Genomic DNA, 19776 nt, shown 5'->3' with positions numbered 1-19776 from the left:
AAAAAGAAAGGAAAAATTAAAGCACGTGAACATCACGTGCTATATACATATACATTTAATAGAAACGTTATATTATCAGACAAGTCAAGTCAAGTAAGTTATGTAATGAATAACCTATATCTCTTTTGTCTTTTCTCTTTCGACTAGATGAGCAAAACGAGCCTAGTCTACTCTCTTCTTTCTTTCGACTAGATCACCAAAACGAGCCTAGTCTACTCTCTTTGCTCGTCTAGTCTGGTCTAGTAGCGAGTAGTTAGTAATTATTTCGGACTTTTTATAAGGAGGAAAAAAAATAAAAAAATTTAAAAAAAAAAGGGAATAATCACTCTTGGTAAATTTTCTTTATCCTTTTTCACTCACTTTCTGCGCTTTTTCCTTTCTTCAAGCCATCCCTTAGCCCTTAGCTTTTTCTTTGTGAGCCCAATTTTTTTGCTTCTTTCTTTCCTCCCCTTTTTCGCCTCCGCGTATGTCCAATATCTTATCTGTGTTCAATCCACCGCCATCTAGAGACATTCCCGAAAAAAACATTGAGGCTTGTTTACCATGCACTGCAATACAATCCGCGGTGGCAATACTTGGAGGATTATATCTAAGTTCACCAAACCAATTCAAGGATAAAACAACTGGCAAGATTGACGTTATCAAGAATCCGCTCTGGTGGCAAAAATCGGTCCGTGGAGCAGGAATCATTTTGTTTGCATTGGGCGCATATCGTGCTGGTGAAGTTGTTCAAATATTGTATCAAAAGAGATTCAAGTGAAAAAGACACACTGGTTTAACAAGCAGCACATTTTGCATATGATTTAAAGCGTAAATAATAGCATAGAGGATTGATGTGTCATATTTTTCCTTAGCAAAGCAATGTGATTCAGGGGTTGTTTTTTTTTTTTCCACATTTTTCCTTAGCAATAACCAGTTGGCAAAAAAGAAAGTAGTTGGGCAAATTTGCGTTTTTCTTGTATATAGATATTTTAAACCCGTGTGTGTATAGATTTTGAAGCTCAATTGATATCTTACAATGTGATTCTGGCAAGTGCAAAAAATTAGTAAATATTTTGACTGAGGTATACCTATATAAAATAGATAAGCGGTAAGGTCTAACGCCCCTCCCCCACAAACAAAATAAAATCAAAGAAAAATAAAAGCCCCACCCCCATCTGCCCTAGAAAAGCCTTTGATAAAGCCGGTTATGGTAGCAAAACAATGAAAATGGTAAACCTCTATTTAAGTGATGTAGCATTGGTTAATGGTAGTCCACATCCCTGAAATTAGAATTCATCTTTTCCATAAACTAAAAGGGATTGTACATGTGATACTCGATTTTTCAAAAGGAGAAAAGAAAAAATCAAATCCAAGAAAAACCTGCTACTTTGATCTATCTCACTTTTATAAAAACCTGCTACTTTGATCTATTTATCTTTGATAAAAACCTGCTACTTTGATCTATCTATCTTTTATCTTAAGGACCCGTCACTTTCAACGGCTCACTACGATAAGAAGAAAATAAAATAAAATCACTCTTGTACTTTTTTGGTTTTGATCTAGGGATGAAGGTCAAGCAGCGCAAAGACTTGTAGAGTTGAAATGTACCAGGGTTCTTGATTGGTGCATGAAAAATAGTTTGTTGCATGTTCTTTATTGTTCACACAATGTAAAAGCGTAATGTTGTAAGAAATCAGACTATAAAACTGTGGAGCAATTGGGTGCTGATAATTAAGAAATCAAGAAAAAGAAAGGAATAAGCGAGGTAGGGACAAGGAGGACTGGTTGTCCATCACTTTTGACGGTGTTTTTTTTTTTGACACCTTTCCATGTAGATCATAATCTTTTGGGTTGAATATGATAGTCTTTTTTCTTTTGCGCTATATGGAAGAATAGTTACCGATATTTCTAATAGCATTAGTAGCTTGATGCCACGTTATGAAAAGGGAACTATACCCTAAAGATTATTTCATTTTTATTTTATTCCTCTTTTACAGTTATGATAGCGGGATTGTACAGTAAACAGTGACGTTGACATTGACATTGATATTGATATTGATACTGATACTAATATTTACTTTGTCATGAGAAAAAAAGCACCAAGCTCAAGTTTGAGGCATCTTTGATATTCTAGAAAGAGGGAAGCAGCTACTGTGAATTTCACGTTATCTACACACGAATATGTTGTATTTATTTTGCTCAATATACAACTAAGCTGCATGGATTTACTCTTGAGTATGTTTGGGATTTGTTATGGTTACAATTACAAAATGAAAAAGAATCTATGTTCCACATAATTATGTGCTCATAACTCTTAGTTTTATCTTAGTGAGATGTAACTCCCGGTAAAGCACGTATCTAAAGTGAAACTGCCACAACTGCAACAAGAGGTGGGACATGGGGCGTGGCGCCCATACTAGTTGTCGAAATTCCTTCTTTTTCTCTTTTTTGATTTCATAAATTTGGTCTTGAGGTTGTGATTTTTATCATATACGTGCTATCTGGTTAGTAAAGAATCAACTTTATAACTTATACATTTAGACTATTAAGCAAAAAAAAAAAAAATGTTATTTAAAGATCTAAACGTCCAGCGTATACAATCTGAGAACTGGCTTAAAAGTCAAAACCACAACCAGTATCACAACCGAGATGTGTTCAAAAAAAAACCAAAAAAGTTGGATGGAGAAAAGGGGGGAGGGAAAGAAAAACTAATTAAAAAGGCTTGACTTTTTTTCTTTGATGCAGCGAGTAATTTTGGAACCAAGCCATTCATTTGTTCCTTGATCTTGCAGGGAGGAGAAGGGTAAGTAGTTTCAATTAACTTGTCAGTGACATATATCAAATACCACATTGAAATCACCCCATTTACCTTTTCGCAGCAATTTGGAATGAGAGGATCGATCTAAAAAATTTCTATTTCATCCCTAAAAAAGTGAGTACAAAAATACTAATATTCCCAAAGGGGACAAAACGAGGCAAGGTAGCTTTTCAAACTTACAATTTAGTAATCGAGTTGAGGTGATTTTACCAATCACACACCCTTTGCTTTTAACTATTCCTCTGCTGTAGACTTTTGCTTACTAACATTTTCTATTTTTATTAGTAATGGAAATTCTCTCTATTCTGTGTCAGAACTAAAAACTCTAATGTTAGTCCTACTTCATTCTACGTCATTTACTTACAACCGATTGGTTCTTTGGCCTTTTTTTTTTTTTTTCCTTATTAGTTGTTCGTAATTTAAAAACCTTTTTATTTTTGTTTTTAATTAGAAACTTTGAATCAATATAGCACCAAAAGTTTTTATGCTGTTTCTTTTTCCCTTTTCTACTTCCACCTCCACCTCTGCTTTTAATCTGTATGTTTGTACCTGTGAGCCGTCTCTTTGCCTTCTTTTTTGATATTTGCTATTAAAACAATAGAGATATTAATCTGAGATTATAGTTTAGATTTTACAACTTGCCTGCTTCAAAACCTCCCAAATCCATTTTGCAAAAAAAAAAAAAATAAAACTAGAAGAATAGATCGGATTTAAAACTTAGATGAAACAATAACTGCTTAGATACAGGTAACTCTAGTTGCTTCATGAGGTTTTCTTTTAATTGAAAGAAAAATAAAATGCAATAACTAAAAAAAAAAGGATTGTATTTTTAGTATTCTGAAAATTGAGCTGTTATTAGTAAAGAGAAGCAAAGGGAAGGGAGGAAGGAGGCGAAAGAGAAAAAGAAAAAGAAAAAAGTTCCTATATGAAAGGTGAGGTTATCTTCTATCGTTGTTGATTTAATGATCTTAGATTTAAATTCGCCTGGAGATTTAAACTTTTATACCCGAGAAAAAAAATAGAGCAATGTTTCAACGTTAATCTCTTCTAGAAGGGTATACAAAACAACAACTAAATTAGTGGGGTATTCAACCCAACCAACTTTGGCAAAATCATTGCGCATCTGCATTTTCAATCTATTTTATTTGATATCTTTAGATACATATATGTAACTCTTTTTCACAATTGGGTTTTGTGCAGAACGTATTATTATCTTCACCAGGGCGTACATACGTTTAGTTATTAGACAATAGCTCAAATTACATCTTACTCTTGAAGCAACGAAAGAGTGCTCTGAGATCTTTCCTTGGATATAGTATATGCCGTTGCAGCGGCAGCAATATCGGATCGTTCTACTTTTTCAGAATAGGTACCCAATAATGTAATGGCTGGCTTTTTTTATTTTTTTTTAATTATTGTCCTTCAATTAGGAGCAAGAGAGGAAAAAAAAGGAGGGGAGTGGGGGGGGAGGAGGGGGGAAAGAGCAGGGGCAGGGGCGTTTTAAAAGTAATGAAGGCCTAACGGAAAAACTTTAAACATTCTCAAATGCATTGTGAAAGCTTGGTATTTATCGATTAAGGTATATATCAAGATGGTCAACCACATCACGTCTCAATTGACTTTCTATCTGATATAGTTTTACTACAATTCTGTTATATTCCTATCCGTAAAAAAAAAAAAGTTCTTTTTTTTCTTCTTCTTCTTTTTAACACCTGAATAATATATACCTTTCAAGAAAAAATCGAAATCTTATTTGTATACCTAGTTGAAATTTAAAGATTAGGCAGTTTTGCTGATGAGATGGGTGGGGGGGGAGAAGCTTTTGTAAGGAATAGAAAGAGAAGTATCGATCCGAACCCGTGACAAAGAAGTATCGGAAAACAGTTTAACCACAGGGGAGGAAGAGGCCAAAAAAAGAAAAAAAGGAAAAAAAAAATAAAGAAAAGAAAAGAAAAAAAAAGAAAAAAAAAAAACAAAGATAAAAAAAACAAAAAAACAATGTCACTTCCAGTTTAATTTACTCTTATTTAACTTCTCTCTTCATCGAATTCCCCTCTTTCATCCCCATTTTCACCGACTACCCAACTCAACCACTAAGGCTATTTTAAAAATTTGGTTGGAGCTACTAAACGGAATTGACTAAAATAAAGTTTGGCAGATGAAATTTCGAAATTGACAGCTATGCAAATGTAAAAACAGTTTATTAGTGGCAGTATTTGGCACCAGTATCCCGCCACAGTTGGAGCGCTTTACTGATGATACTTCATCACGTAGGGCGTAAAGCAACAGTTAAAGTGATTGTCAAAATGATCCACTTGACTAAATAAGTTATTTTAATCAGATAAGATGGTTTATAAGCAAAAAATAAAAATAAAAAAAAAATTGATATTCTGGAATACTATGAACTGTCTATAATAATAATAATAATAATGATAATAATTATTAAAATAGTAGTAACAAAATTAACATAACTTTTACACAATATGAAAGCTTTTTCTTGATCCCGTTTCCATTAGTGAGACAAACCCACCATAGTCAAAAATACGTCAAACGAAAACTTGTTTCCTTCCTTATCTGGGTCCTTTTAACCAAAAAAAAACAATAAACTTGTTTAGATCTCTAGCCTTTTTATTAGACGGAGTCGCAGAATGCGTCAAATGGCGCACTAAAAAAATAATATGCACAACAAAAAAAAAGAAACAAAGTTAAATCAAAAAGTTGGGTTTTTGTCACGTTTCTTACTGGTAGGTTTGTGTAACTTTTGAATATTCCGACTTTTGTCCGTGCGCACGGTAGCGACCATAATTTGCAATTATTCCACATAATGGTTCCGTAATCAAAATCTAGGTAAGCGAAATGAAAGTTGAGTTAGACACTTCAAAGACAAGTATCAGCTAGTGGGTGGTCCCCTAAATCTTTATTTTTTTTTATTCTTTTTTAAAGCCCTAATCCCTTTTAAAGCCATAATCTCATGGCTTTAGACTTCTATATACACTACCACTAATTAATGGCTGAACAGGTTCTAGTTTAATTTTTTTTTTTTTTTTTTTTAAAAAAAAAAACTACTTTGTTAGTTGAAAGTAGCTTTTGTGCAGTTTTTATCGGTTTTCTGCATATACTTAATCACCTTTAATGTTGAATTGCAAATATCAATATACAATAGAATTCAAAATACTTTAGTTAGTGTGATAGTACTGAAGTAGTTAATGGTCTTAGTATAAATGTATAACCAATTCTTTCTGATACCTATTTTCTTGTTACCAATAGGTCTTTTTTTTTCTTTCTTTCTTCTTTTCTCTCAACTCCCCTATAGAAATGTTCAATTTGCTAGTTCAAATTATTTATATCTGATATTCACAACCAAATCCTCGTCTTTCAATCCACTTAATTTACCTTCCTTGTATCTTACAATCCTTATATCATACCATCCCCTAATATCGCAATTCTCAGATATTCCAATCTTAAATATTTCCATTTTCCAAAAGCTATACACTTCACTTTAGTAATCACTAGTCTAGGGTTGTCAGAGAATTCTTAATATTATCCCTTAGCTTGTAACAGAATAGGTCCTGATTTAGTCTCCTCCTCCCTTTTTACCCCAACACCCGCTCAATATTGACCAAGGCAAAACCTTAGTTGAACTATATTTTAATTCACATCTCGTTACTTGAAAGAGCGAATTAAAAAAGGTTCAAAGGCCAAAGGAACTGTTCTTTTATTTTTTTATTTTTTTATTGGTACTGATCACAAAGCTATACGGTGAAAGAACATTCAACCTTAGGTACATAAAGGTCCTCCCAATAAAGTTTCTCATCTATCTTGGGGTGACATCGCTAAACGCACACTATAGTCAACTCCACATCATCACACGCACACACTCGTTATTGTCACTTGTTTTCCAAGGTTTCTTCCTTTTTTTTTTTACCCTTTTTTTTTTGCTTTTTCTTGACTTTCTTTATTAAAGCTAAAAAAAAATAATTTATATTCCGATTTTGTGCACAGCAGCGACAACGGTAGCAGTAAAATACTTATTGACTGCAAAATACGCTCTATTTAATTTTTTACTTTAAAAGAACCCTTCACATATAAGTACAATATATTCAAAACATCCAAGTTGTCAGCTGTAACACCACCAACTATACAGCATTTCAAGTCATTTGTAATGGACCAACCTTATCAGGAGGCGAACTACGAACAACACCAACAAAATGTAATTTCCAACCCTTTAACAAGTCCAAACGAAAATGCAACCCGTAGTGATGAACACCTGCAAAGCATTGATAGTGCACAACAATTACTGCAGCAGATGTACTCGGACCAACAACCAAATCAGAAACAACAACAACAACAACAGCAGCAGCAGCAACAGGAACAACAGCAGCAGCAACAGCAAAGTTATTTTGGGTCTCAACAAGGACCAAATTTAACTCAACAATCGCAGGTAAGTCAACACGGATCGTATAATTATAGTTCATATCAGCTGTCACCACAGGAACCAGTATCAACATACCCAGCTGTGTCATCGCTTCTATCACTTCCGCCACCTCCACTACAACAATTGTCTCATGTACCTCTACAAAATTCAAATTATGTTCCAAATACATATCAGCAGCTTCCTGCACAAAGCCCATATTCCAATCCAGCATCCATTCCACAATCCCAGCGTCAACAATCATTATCTCAATTATCATCTGAAGTTAACGGACTGTTGGACCAACAACGTCGTTTAGTTGACGACAGATTTGAAGGAGCCAATAATCATGAAAAAAATGCTGTAGCTCCAATGCTGTCCTTACATGTACAGCAGCAGCAGCAATTATTCTCAAAACACAATAGGATATACCATCGTCACTCAGATGCTGCAATCCCCTCATCATCACAGCCGGTACTAGCCAGTAGTGAAAAGTTTTTAAAAAACGGATTTAAGAGGAGTATGAGCTATAACAACAGCAATAACAGCAACAACAGCAACAACAACAACAGCAACAACGATAACAACGATAACAATAGCGAAAACGGCGGCAGCAGCAGCAATAACAACAACAACACTAATAACAGTACTGACGCCCATTCATCCGCCAAACTTGTTTCTGGTGAATTTCTGGGACAACAAATAGTGACATCAAATTGTACAAGATGTAAAAAGGAATTTTGTCAACCATTAATTGCTCTAAAAGCCAACGATAACCACAAGTCATTTGTCGGACCTAAAATTTTTAAATTGTGCCATCATTGTAGAGATTTGCAACGTCAAAGATCAAGAAGATGGCAAAAAAAAACAAAGGACAAGCAAGGTGTTTGTAGAAGGTGTGGTTCTGAAATTCCATTTAATGAAAGGAAATTCGTTTTATGTCCCGTGTGTAGACAGAATCTAAGAACCAGAAAAGCAAGTCGAGCAGCACAGGGTAAATGTGTTCATTGTTCCGGGCCATTAGATTCATCGATATCGATCAAAAATGAAGAACGTGATGGTGATGGTGAAGGTGACGGTGATGGTGATAGCAATGAGAATGGGAATGGTGACCGTAGCAGTGGTCGTGATGGTGTTGCCACATCTGAATTCCCGTCTCTTCTGGCAGAAGAGAACAAAACCGGTACTGGTAAGAGCAGTAACAATTACAAAGTTTGTCAGCGATGTCGGGAAAACGATAAAATTAGAAGAGCAAATTTGGAAAAGATGGGCAATTGTAACAGATGTGCTAGGGCATTGGATATGAGTGATTATGGAACTCATAAAGTTTGTTCAAATTGCAGAAGCAAGAAGAAGAGAAATTCAAAGTCCTTCCCTTCAAGTAATGAATTCTACACGTCAGGAACAGTACTTCCCCAAATATCATCGCAGCTGGCCTCTCATGATCAGTCTAGCTCTTTAACATCTATGGGTAGTGTGCAAAGTGTTTCCACGAATAATTCTGATCCACAATACAATAACGGCTTAGTAGTACCACATCAGCATCAATATCAACATCAACATCAATATCAACCTCAACAATCAAGTCATTATTCACAGACATATTTACCTTATCCGCCTCTGTATTCTAGTCAATTACCTACAATTCAGTCAGGAATGATTCAACAAGGCGCACACCCTCCACCACCATCGTCATCAACATCATCAACATCTCAACAACCTTACTTTTCTGGTGTCCCACAATTTCCAATTCAGCAGAGGTCCCAGTATTATTCTTCACCCAGTCAACTTCACCTGCTTTCTCATCATTCCCAGCAAGAACAATCACTGGAACAACAATACCAACAAAAGGAGTATTATTCTACTTCTAGCCAACCCTAAGAAACCAAAATCATAATCATAAAAAAAGAAAACTTTTAAGCGGCTTTTATTCTCTCCCCCCCTTTATTATCCTTACCTATTGGTTTGTTTTTTTTTCTGGATTATTACTAGTAATGACGCTAATGATGATAATGATAACAGGAAAGAGAAACACCACCACATGAATTATAGATTATATGCTTTTATTGTTACTTGCTGTATTCAATTCTTCTTAGACTTTTTATTTCAAGAATGTGTATAAAAAGAAAATGTATTATTTGTAGGTCATTTATTTGACAGAATTGTGAAAATAACCGACCGACACTAGCGACCCTATCGCCGACACCATCGAGCAAAGCGAGATAGTGGAGCACACTAGCTGCCACCGATACTATCGCCGACACCATCGAGCAAAGCGAGATAGTGGAGCAGCACTTGTAACTTGTTACAACTCTGACTAGCTTGTTACAACACTCTCTCGCTTTGCTCGATAGTGGAGCAGCACTTTGTAACTTGTTACAACACTAACTAGCTGCTACTGACACTATCTCGCTTTGCTCCATAATGAATTTCTGCGCTCGCCAGGTATAAATTTCTACTCAAATTCGAGCAAAAATATTCAAAATTACTCTTCAAAACTATATTTCAAAACTATACATTGTCTCAAGTCTATACAATGAGCTAGATATGTATCTATTAAAACAAAAAACTCACACCCTAGCCAATTTCTAAAAATCCTTTCTCCATTACTCTACAGATTTAGACTTCTACAAGGAAAAAAAAAAAAAAAATGATGGTCCTTTGTTTCATCTGGTTTTTTTTTTTTTCAGTTTTTTTTTTTCGTAACTAATGAGTTACAACTTATCATTAACTATAGCTCTTTTATTTTCACATTGGCTAAGCTCAGATTCCTCTTTCTTTAGGTGGGAAAATAATGAGTTATATAGATTATGTCGGGGTACCGGTATCTCAAAAAGAAAAGATCTTGCCGCAAGTACCATCAGACCATAACGGCGGCAGCAGCTGTAACAAGAACAAGAACAATAAAAATGAGAATGAGAAGGAGTGCGAGAATAGTACAATGGCCAAATTATCTATTGCATCATCCTTGTCCACCACAAGCACGAAATTTTCATCGTCAGCCGATTTCGATGCCCATATCCTAGAGGCCAAAAGTTTACGAAGGAAAAATTTCAAGCAGTTATCGTTGAATTCCTCACCAGTAATTTCCGGTTTCCAAATTGACGATGTTGATAAAATACGAGCACCAAAATCCTTGCGTTTGAACAGACAACGACCGGCTCCCATGCTAAGCTTATCCAACTTACCCCTAGACGCTACAACTGGCTCAGAACCAATTGAAACGAAAAATCATACACAACCATTGATTGCTCATTCCGGTTTTCACAATGCTTACTCATCATCATCATCTTCATCATCAACATCTTCATCTCTGGGTCAAATTGTGAGTCAAATCGTAAGCCGGCCCCCTAGTGTCGGCAAATCACACACAACAACATTCAACCTTAATAGAAGTAGTAAGAATTTGGATCCCGAGCTGCAAATTTCTACTGAATTGATAATAAATCAGATATCAGAGCTTGATTTAGAAAGTCAACAGCGCACACAACGAGGGAAACAGAATGGAGGTGGAGGTGGTGATTCTATTAATAGTATCAGAACACGGCAAACTGTTATCTCTTCTATATCACCAACAAAATCACCAAATCATTCATTAAAGTCACCATTAAATTCAGGACTCCAAGTTGTGGATGGCCTCAAGAGTAGCGATCACTCACCCATTGCAACCACCTGTACGCTAAAGTTGCGCAGTCAAGACCTATTAACCTTGAAGCAGTTGGGACTGGGCAATTCAGGCTCCGTTTCAAAAGTCTTACATATCCCAACTCAAAAAACAATGGCTAAAAAAATCATCCATGTTGATCTGAAAAGTGTCATACAAACCCAAATTATTCGTGAATTGCGTATATTGCATGAATGTTTTTCGCCTTATATTATTGAATTTTATGGGGCATTTTTGAACACTAATAACACTATAGTGATATGTATGGAATATTGCAATTGTGGGTCATTAGATAAGATTGTCCCGTTATGCGAGAATAAACAATTTCCTATTTTTGTTTTAAAGAAACTATCATTTGCAATTTTGTCGGGGTTGAATTATTTGTATTCGACACATAAAATCATTCATCGTGATATTAAGCCGAACAATGTGCTAATGACGCACAGGGGTGAATTTAAACTCTGCGATTTTGGAGTTTCAAGAGAATTAACCAACTCCTTGGCAATGGCCGATACTTTTGTTGGAACATCTATGTATATGTCACCAGAAAGAATTCAAGGGCTAAATTATGGAGTAAAATCAGACGTTTGGTCAATGGGGTTGATGTTGATAGAATTGGCCAGTGGCATGCCTGTATGGCTAGACGAAGAAGAGGAAGAGAAATACGTCGAGGATCACTTTGGAGAAAATAATGGAGAAAACGCAAGGACAGATTCGCTTAAAGGACCGGAGGGCATATTGGACTTATTACAAAGAATAGTTAATGAAAAGGCTCCATCATTAAAGTCAAAAATCAACCCGGTAACTAAAACTCCATATGACCCACAATTAGTTGATTTCATAGACTCTTGTTTGATCAAAAACGATTCAATACGAAAATCCCCAGATCAATTTCTCGCAGATAAAGAGGGATTCTTGAGGGGAGTTGAGGAAGGTTTGTTTGATGCGGAGCATAAAGTATGGGCCAAAAAGATCAGAAAATTGAACAAGGAACAACATGAAACGAAAAAGTAAAGATTCTTCTTTTTTTTGAAAAAATACAACGATTATATAAACACTTTCGATATAGAGTCAAAGGGAAAAGTGGAAGTGTGTGTGTGTGTGTGTGTGTGTGTGGGAGAAACTATCAGTCAGAACAATACATCCACCTATCTTTCTCAGCAAAGTCTTTCTTTTCTTCTTTTTCTTTTTTTTTTCTTCCTTTTTTACTTAATTCTTGATTGTTTTTTCCTTTTATTTTTAAATGTCGTCGTTAACTGCTTTTGAAATCTCAACACCTTGAACTTTTTGATTGTAACTGGTGCTTGGCTGGATTTTCCTAGTACTCCTAATTTCATCCATTGCATACCCAGGAATTTTAATATTCCAATTTTTTTCCAAATGCAACTGTATATCCTTTGCTTCTATACTGTCGACTTTTCTATGCTTAGCCAACCTACAAGCAAAACTTGTTACAGAATAAATAAACTCATCCGCCAAATCTAGCAATACCTCTTCCACATTTCCATCAACTGTAGTCTTACCGTCTCCTTCATCAACACCTACAGTGCTAATTATATCTTGAAGCTTCCTCTTATTTAGCACTCTTCCATTATCAATGGTTGACGTTCCACCTTCTAAATCAAAGGTGGGCAATTTTGTTATTGCAGGAGTGTCTAATAAAATACTCAATGAATTGGCCGCACCGCCAGTCAATGTCGGTCTAGTATCGGCAACTGTATTAAAAGTAACCATCGTTGGTGGTTTGATATCTACCGAGCTTGATATTGGTATCGAAGGTACACTGGGTTTAGTGATTCCAGCGAGGTTCAATGCCATTGCCGATTTCGAGCGCTGGGGAGTAGAACGTGTATCTGTTCTGACTTGTCCTGATTTAGGCGCAGTAGCACCTGCTGGCGTTCCAGCAGTAGACGAATTTGATGGTGCACCTCCCGATTTAAACTTGTCTGAAGTCGAAGAGCCCTGCCTACTGGCCAAGGGCTGCGGTGGGAATGGAGTCTGAGAAGTTTGTCGACTGGGAGCTCGAGATTGGAGGGAAGCTTGTTGGGGAATTTGGGATGGTGTTGGTTGAGAAACGGGATATACCGGAGTGCCAGTGACAGACTTTGTGGGTTGTGGCATTGGGACATTAGGAATTTGTCTCACTTGCTTCATGGATGAACTTTCCTGGAATGAGTCCAAGCCAGGCATGGATTGCTTTTGGTTTGTAACATTGTTGCCTTGCTGTGCCATTAACAGCTGCTGGTGTTGTTGTTGTTGTTGTTGTTGTTGCAATTTTTGCTGAAACTGTTGTTGCAATTGAGAAGAGAACGGAGGGGAAGCTTGGTCCGAATGTGATATTTGTGCCAAACCCTGGCCAGGTGCTTGATGTTGGATGTAAGGTTGATGTTGTTGCGACTGTGGTATCCTGTTTTGCTCTAGCTGCAGCAGCTGCAGCAGCTGCAGTTGTTGTTGTTGTTGTTGTTGTTGTTGCTTTTGTTGATGTTGTTGTTGCTGTTGTTGCTGTTGTTGCTGCTGTTGCTGTGGATGTTGTTGCTTAGCTTGTTGAACCAATTGATTCCTTATATATATCCCTATCTTCTGGAACTGCTGGAATTTTGTTTTAGCTTCCATCAACTCTCTATCAATAATCAAAATTTGTTCTTGAGTTGCGTTGCCCGCTTTTTTACTCTGCTCTAACAATTGAATCTTTCTTTGAATTTCAGTAAGTTTTTGCCTAATCTGATTAAACCTCTCCATAGATATAGAGTGTGAGGGGGCATTTACTGTACCGGCAGTGCCACTCCCCGCTCCACTAGATGCACTAGAGCTCACACTTCGCAAAAGATTGCTATTTACATGCGGACCATTCTGGTTCTGGGCTTGTTCCTGCAACTTTTGTTTACTTTTTTCTTCCAACTGCTGCTTAGTTAGTGAGTTATTCGACGCTTGTCCCTGCAGGTTTTGAAAATATTGGGCGTTAGAAGGACTTTTCCCAGGAGTCCCAGAAGGTATATGATTGATTCCCATAGCAGGCGATTGGAGGTTGGGATGTGGAGACTGCAGCATCATTGGCGTTCCCTGTTGTTGTTGTTGCTGTTGTTGTTGATTCTTTTGCTCTTCTATATTGCTTAGCGCATTGTTGTTGCGCAAATTTTTCTGAGCCAAGGCATTTTTCTGATCTACACCAGATATGGCCTGACTGTTGTAGGTATTCAGCTGTTGCTGCTGTTGCTGGTGCTTCTGATGCGCCTGTTGTTGCATTGTATTCTTCTGCTCTTGATACCTTGCCAATAACCTCCGTATATTCTCTGCCCTCATCAAATGATGTTGTTTAACTTGATCGTCAGTTGTACTTTTTGCAATTTCAAAGTCATTCTTCATGGCTTGCACAAGTTGTGCAAGCTGTTGTGGGGGAATGTTTTGTAAGTTGAGCTGCGGCTGTTGTGGGTGCTGCTGTAGATACTGATGGGTGTTCTGTCGTTGAGGTTGCAGTTGAAACTGCTGCAGCTGCTGAGAACCATTGGAAAGCGAAGAGGCGCCTCCTCCGTCATTCCGGTTTGCAGTACCGTTGAAATTATGAGTCTGTGCTCCATTATTCATTGATTGATTCATCTAGGATAAACTTTTGCAGACTTTTACTTTAACACCCACACACACACGCCAAAAAAGGGGAAAAAAAGTGATGCTATTGGATTCAAAAGCAAACTCGTTTTCAAAACAGCAATTATCGTGCTGATGGATCCGGCCAAAGTGATTTGTGAATCCAAACAATGGCTTTTCGTTTTAGGGCGCTTAATAAAAAGAGTATATTTTTCCAGTTTTTCTCACTTCTTGACCTTTTTTTTTTTCTTTCTTTTTCAACTCTCTCTGCCAAATCATTTCAACAGATTGGAGCTGGGAGAAGCGCGGCTGGGGAAAACACGCATAAGTCAAGAAAGTATACAAAGTCATTGACCATTTCTCAGGCAAAAACGAGTCTATCATTGAATGTTTTGTTCATTCTTTTATATTAAATAAATAAATTAGGCAAAATATGATTCAAAAGTCTACTTAAAAGGTTGGTCTGTAATTATCTATCTCAGTTTAAACTTTTTGCGATACTTCTATTTTTTCTTCAATTCCCAGACCATCAGAACTCAACTGGTTGTAGTTTTCTTCAACATCAACATCAACATCATTGTTCTCGCTTTCCTCAGCTTTTTTCAATGCTTTTTCCTCGGCCAATTTCCTAAAGTAAGCCGCATAACCAAATTTACTTCGGTTCCTTAACCTGGCACCATATCGTTCAAATACAAACGGTACTGGTACCATAATCAACGCAATAAAACCAAATAGAGATCCTGCCCAACCTATACCCAAATTCTCAAAACACTGTACTGTGAAAAGCGGGAAAACAGATGCCAACAAATACCGCAACAAATTGTTTGCAGCAATAGCCGAGGCAACAATGACTGGTGGAAACGACAAGGCAAAATATAACAAAACGGAAAAAAACACTAGTATCAAGCCAAATCCAAACGGAACTCCACTTACAGCGGGAGCCATCCAATGGACAGACTGTGTCCTCCCACTCCATCCCAACCAGAACAAGGCAATCGGTAAACAAATAGCACCAATCTTGCCCACTAATAACTTCTTTTCTGGAGAATCAATAATAATCTTTCCATTCTCATCTTTATTACCACGAGTTCCGTCAGCGTTTTTGGGGAAATAGTACACAAAATCAAGAACTGTATAGAATAACACTCCCAAAATTAACCCTAAACCAACAGCAATAAAAGGGAGACCAGAAACACCCAAGCTCATTCGATAAACGCCGCGGAATATTACAGGAAATGCTTCAAAAAACCCAAACAAAACGGCAAAAATAAAAGCAATGTAAATAGACATAATCAACACAATTGGTTCCGAAGCCAACAACACCAAGGGCATAAGCAAGTTGACTCGTATCACTTTTTTGAAAAACTCCATATTTAACTTTGGGGTATCAACTTTTAAACCGCGCTTCTGAGCCCTACGACTCAATATAACAGGTTTGAAAGTCTCGGGGGCTAAAATGGCAAATGGCCAAATAGCACCAAAGAACATAAGCAAAACCCAAGAAGCTGCCCATTGCCAGTTTTTGTGCTCAGCTGCGAATCCACCAATAATAGGGCCCAAAACAGGACCAAGGAAAGGACACAAACAAAAAATGGCCACGGCAATAGACTGATCAAAAAGTCTGTTGGCCCACAAATCGGAAATTGTTCCACCCGCAATTGACAAAGCAGGACTTGAAAAAAACCCACAAAAGAAACGAAGTACCAATAGAGTTCTCATGTTTTTTGCCAACCCGACACCCATGATAAACAACATGGCAATTGGCCAAGAATACACGTAAAGTGGTTTTCTACCAAAAACCTCGGATAAAGGAGCCGCGATTGCGGGACCTAATGCTAACCCAATCAAGTAAAAAGTAAGACCTGATAAACACAACTCTTGCGAACTTCCAAAACGTATCATTATTTCTGGAATCCCACTTGTATACATCGATGAACCAAGAGAACAACAAAGACACATTATGGCTGCTGTATACGTTATCCACCATTTTTTAAATTTAGACCACGATTGTGGATTATCCTTGTCATCAGGTCCATCCCAATCTAGCTCACTAAGACTTAACACTCTTTCTTCTTTTTCTTCTTTTTCTTCTTTTTCTTCCAATTCTTCGCTATAATTGCCATTGATGTTGTTTATATTATTCATTTCTCTAGGGATCTCGTTGATAGCATCTAACGAGTTTGTCCTGTTCTCCTTCTCTGCGATTTCTTCAAATGTAGTGCCATCAGAATCTTCGTTGGGTCCTACGGCGGCATATTTAAAATATGGCGGGGTTTCTGGAGAATAATCCTCTTTTGTTTTGACAAATGCGGCTGAAGCCGAATTTGGTTGCACAAATGTAATATTCTTTTGCGTTGCATTCAGCTTAGCAGCGGGATCATTATCAGTTGGATCTTCTTTAGTCTTGACCTTCTGTAATATACTTTCTTCCTCTGCTGAATGGGTCAAATTCTCTTGTGAAATGGTTTGATTTCGCATTGCACAATTTTAACACCCCTCTAATCTGCTCACTTTTTCCCTTTTTCTGAAATAAAGAAACAAAAAAAAAAAAGAGAGAGAGAGAGAATGGAATGGAAAACAACCAACAACCAACAACCGACTAAATATCCTCTATCAAACAAAATTGAAGATTGAGATCTGAAAAAGAAAAGTGTAATTTGAAAGAAATACAAAACTTTTCATCTGAGAAATCCCTGACTTTAAATGCATTATCAAAAATCGTGTAGTTATTATAATGGAAATACATCTCATCGTACAATAAGTTGATTTTTTCCGTTGACTCTTCTTTGTTACTAAAGATTGTCTCATGGGGGGAAGACAAAGATGAATTAAATCCGAAGGAAATAACACAAAACTAAAAAATTTGAACTGTAAGTTACTTCCGAGATTCTACACGGCTTAGTTAAACACTATCGAGCGAAGCGAGATAGTGGAGCAGCACTGACTACACCGACTCTAGGGAGGCAACACTAGTCGCGATACCGACTAGTTACTATTGATTAGTTACTACTGGCTGGTTATGACAATTGGAATTAGTCAGATTAGGATATTAGATAAAAAGGGAGACAAAAAAAAGAGAGATAGCCATTAATCTTTAATTACTACTTTTCTTTTGAAAGTACTTTCTTTTTCTATACAATAAAAAAGTAAAAAAAAGACTTTTTGTAACTGGTGGATTGCGGTTTGGTTACGTCCACATGGCTTACAAGAAAATGGGCTACATCGTAAACTACTTTGCCATCACATCGTAAACTACTTTGCCATCACATCGTAAACTACTTTGCCATCACATCGTAAACTACTTTGCCATCACATCGTAAACTACTTTGCCATCACATCGTAAACTACTTTGCCATCACATCGTAAACTACTTTGCCATCACAAACCAAGAAACTATTTTTCTAGAATGTTTTCTTTTTGAGGGGCGTCTGTATTGAGTGACAACTGATTTAGTTACCGTTTTGTTTTCTCGGTATCGAGCTTAAAAAAAAAAAAAAAAAAAAAAAAAAGGATTTTCTTTCCGGATTTAATAAAAGTAGTATATTTTGAAATAATATTTGAATATCTCCGAGGAAAATAAAAAAAAAAATCTATAAATAAAATTTCATTCAACATTCTCGAACGCAGTAGATACTTTTGGCAAATACATAAATGGTCTTTTCTATTTTCTTGGTTTGGTAACAAAAAAGAAAAATAAAAAACAGGTTAAATCACAAGAGGCTATACTATGTTATCTCCGGGCCCGCAAATTCTCCCAATTACGTAAATTATCCGGAAAACAGTGACAAAACACAGTATAGTATGTTAAGGAACCCGCACTCATCTGCCTCCTACACCTTGTAGTTCAACACCAAGAGCCAAGGTCAGCCTTGGCCCGATGTAATCAGCAGAAATTTCTCATCAAATCGTTCTTTTGTCTAAAAGCCTTTCTCATCAAATTGTTCTTTTGTCTAAAAGCCTTTCTCCATAGTAGGTTTTTGCTCTCACATAACCAAAGAAAAAATTACATCCAAAAATTACAAATCCACACCATAAAACAAATATAAAAAATTTGAAACTTAAAGGTTCAATTAGCGAATTCAATACCATCCCGATTATTTGAGCGTTTATAACCGACAAGTTTCCTATAGAATTGGGATTTTGATTCATACATTTTTGTAATTGTTGGCATTTTTTCCCCATCAATGGCAAATACATGAAATCGGGATCATCACATTTGTTTTCATAATACAATTGCTTACAAGATTCTATTTGTGAAAGAATGTTGGCTCTTTGTTCTTGTAGTTTGTGGTTGATGTCTGACCTTATGGAGGTGAATATGTACATCAATAGATACAACATGTATAATGATAGAATAAAGTTAATGACAAATTGCAAATAAGAAGATAGAATATAGGGAATTCTCTCAATAGGGCTTATGTTAGACTTCCAAGGTGCAGGTAAAGTAACTGTATCACTTTGAGATAATTGTAAATCAGAAAATGTCTGCGGACAAGTTTGACTTATCTTTTGTAGATGCATCCTCAGTGAATCTTTATCTTGTCCCTCAATCTCTTTCTTCAATCTCAGTTTGTAGTGCAGCAATAGAGTATCTTCCGTCGTGTAATCTTTGTTTGAATAGTAATGATGGTGGTGAACAGTCTGCGGCTGTTGCTGCTGTTGTTGTTGTTGTTTTTGTAAGCCCGACGCGCTCGAAAAGTAGTTTGCCCCTTCATCGTGAGATGGCACAAATCGTTGTAGGCTGTCTACATTATATATTGAGCTTGTGTTTCGTTTCGTGAAAGACCCACTTTTATTTACAGGTTGATACGAACTAATATCAAATTCATAATCAACAGACAGTTTCCTCCTGGTAGTGGGATGTTTGACATCTGAAAATATCTCTGGCTCCTTCAGTTTTGGAGAAGGAGGCAATAAAAGGAGCGGCTTGCGAACTGCTAGTCTTGCACCTAGCATAGTAGGCGATAACAGTGAAAACATACTGGAATTCAAAGCAGGTTTGTCTTGCATAAACATATTTTCTCTATCAATCTCTAAAAAGTCTTGCTTTTCTCTTTCTAAAGGAGTATCTATGCAGCTATCATTTAGCTCATTAGAGTCATCAATTTCCATTGGATCATCAAAATCATCATCATCATTATTACTATTGTAAACAGCGTTACCCTTACTTGCATCGACTCTTTCCTGCTCAAACTTGTCATCTAGGGACAAAGCCAGTAGAAACTGTTCGTTGTCAAAGTTTTGAAACGCGCTATACCCATATGACATATAGATCTTAAAGTTTCATCTATTAAAGAAAAGGAAATGAAATGAAAAAAA

General features: G+C 36.6%; 6 protein-coding genes across 6 annotated transcripts; 3 read left to right on the top strand and 3 right to left on the bottom strand. All coding sequences in view use genetic code 12, as the record gives it.

Moving 5' to 3' along the window:
• Nucleotides 1-466: 466 nt before the first annotated feature.
• On the top strand, nt 467-760 carry KGF56_001227 (uncharacterized protein; the record flags this gene model as incomplete). The annotated part of the gene is made up of 1 exon (XM_049322328.1): nt 467-760. The coding sequence occupies one exon, from the start codon at nt 467-469 to the stop codon at nt 758-760; it is 294 nt and encodes a 97-aa protein (XP_049181753.1).
• A 6202-nt stretch (nt 761-6962) lies between these two features.
• Nucleotides 6963-9092, top strand: WOR3 (Wor3p; the record flags this gene model as incomplete). Its single annotated transcript, XM_049322327.1, has 1 exon — nt 6963-9092. The coding sequence occupies one exon, from the start codon at nt 6963-6965 to the stop codon at nt 9090-9092; it is 2130 nt and encodes a 709-aa protein (XP_049181752.1).
• A 913-nt stretch (nt 9093-10005) lies between these two features.
• HST7 (mitogen-activated protein kinase kinase) lies at nt 10006-11889 on the top strand (the record flags this gene model as incomplete). Its single annotated transcript, XM_049322326.1, has 1 exon — nt 10006-11889. The coding sequence occupies one exon, from the start codon at nt 10006-10008 to the stop codon at nt 11887-11889; it is 1884 nt and encodes a 627-aa protein (XP_049181751.1).
• Nucleotides 11890-12114: 225 nt separating this feature from the next.
• Nucleotides 12115-14457, bottom strand: KGF56_001224 (uncharacterized protein; the record flags this gene model as incomplete). The annotated part of the gene is made up of 1 exon (XM_049322325.1): nt 12115-14457. The coding sequence occupies one exon, from the start codon at nt 14455-14457 to the stop codon at nt 12115-12117; it is 2343 nt and encodes a 780-aa protein (XP_049181750.1).
• Nucleotides 14458-14940: 483 nt separating this feature from the next.
• TPO4 (Tpo4p) lies at nt 14941-16935 on the bottom strand (the record flags this gene model as incomplete). Its single annotated transcript, XM_049322324.1, has 1 exon — nt 14941-16935. One exon carries the CDS (start codon nt 16933-16935, stop codon nt 14941-14943), a length of 1995 nt encoding a protein of 664 aa, XP_049181749.1.
• Nucleotides 16936-18390: 1455 nt separating this feature from the next.
• KGF56_001222 (uncharacterized protein) lies at nt 18391-19725 on the bottom strand (the record flags this gene model as incomplete). Its single annotated transcript, XM_049322323.1, has 1 exon — nt 18391-19725. One exon carries the CDS (start codon nt 19723-19725, stop codon nt 18391-18393), a length of 1335 nt encoding a protein of 444 aa, XP_049181748.1.
• Nucleotides 19726-19776: the final 51 nt, after the last annotated feature.

The sequence above is a fragment of the Candida oxycetoniae genome, assembly GCF_023343755.2.
Source record: "Candida oxycetoniae strain CBS 10844 chromosome Unknown scaffold3, whole genome shotgun sequence".
Classification (NCBI taxonomy): Eukaryota; Fungi; Ascomycota; class Pichiomycetes; order Serinales; family Debaryomycetaceae; genus Lodderomyces; species Lodderomyces oxycetoniae.
The sequence above is the reverse complement of the archived record's forward strand: the minus strand, read 5'-3'. Positions and strand labels throughout refer to the sequence as shown.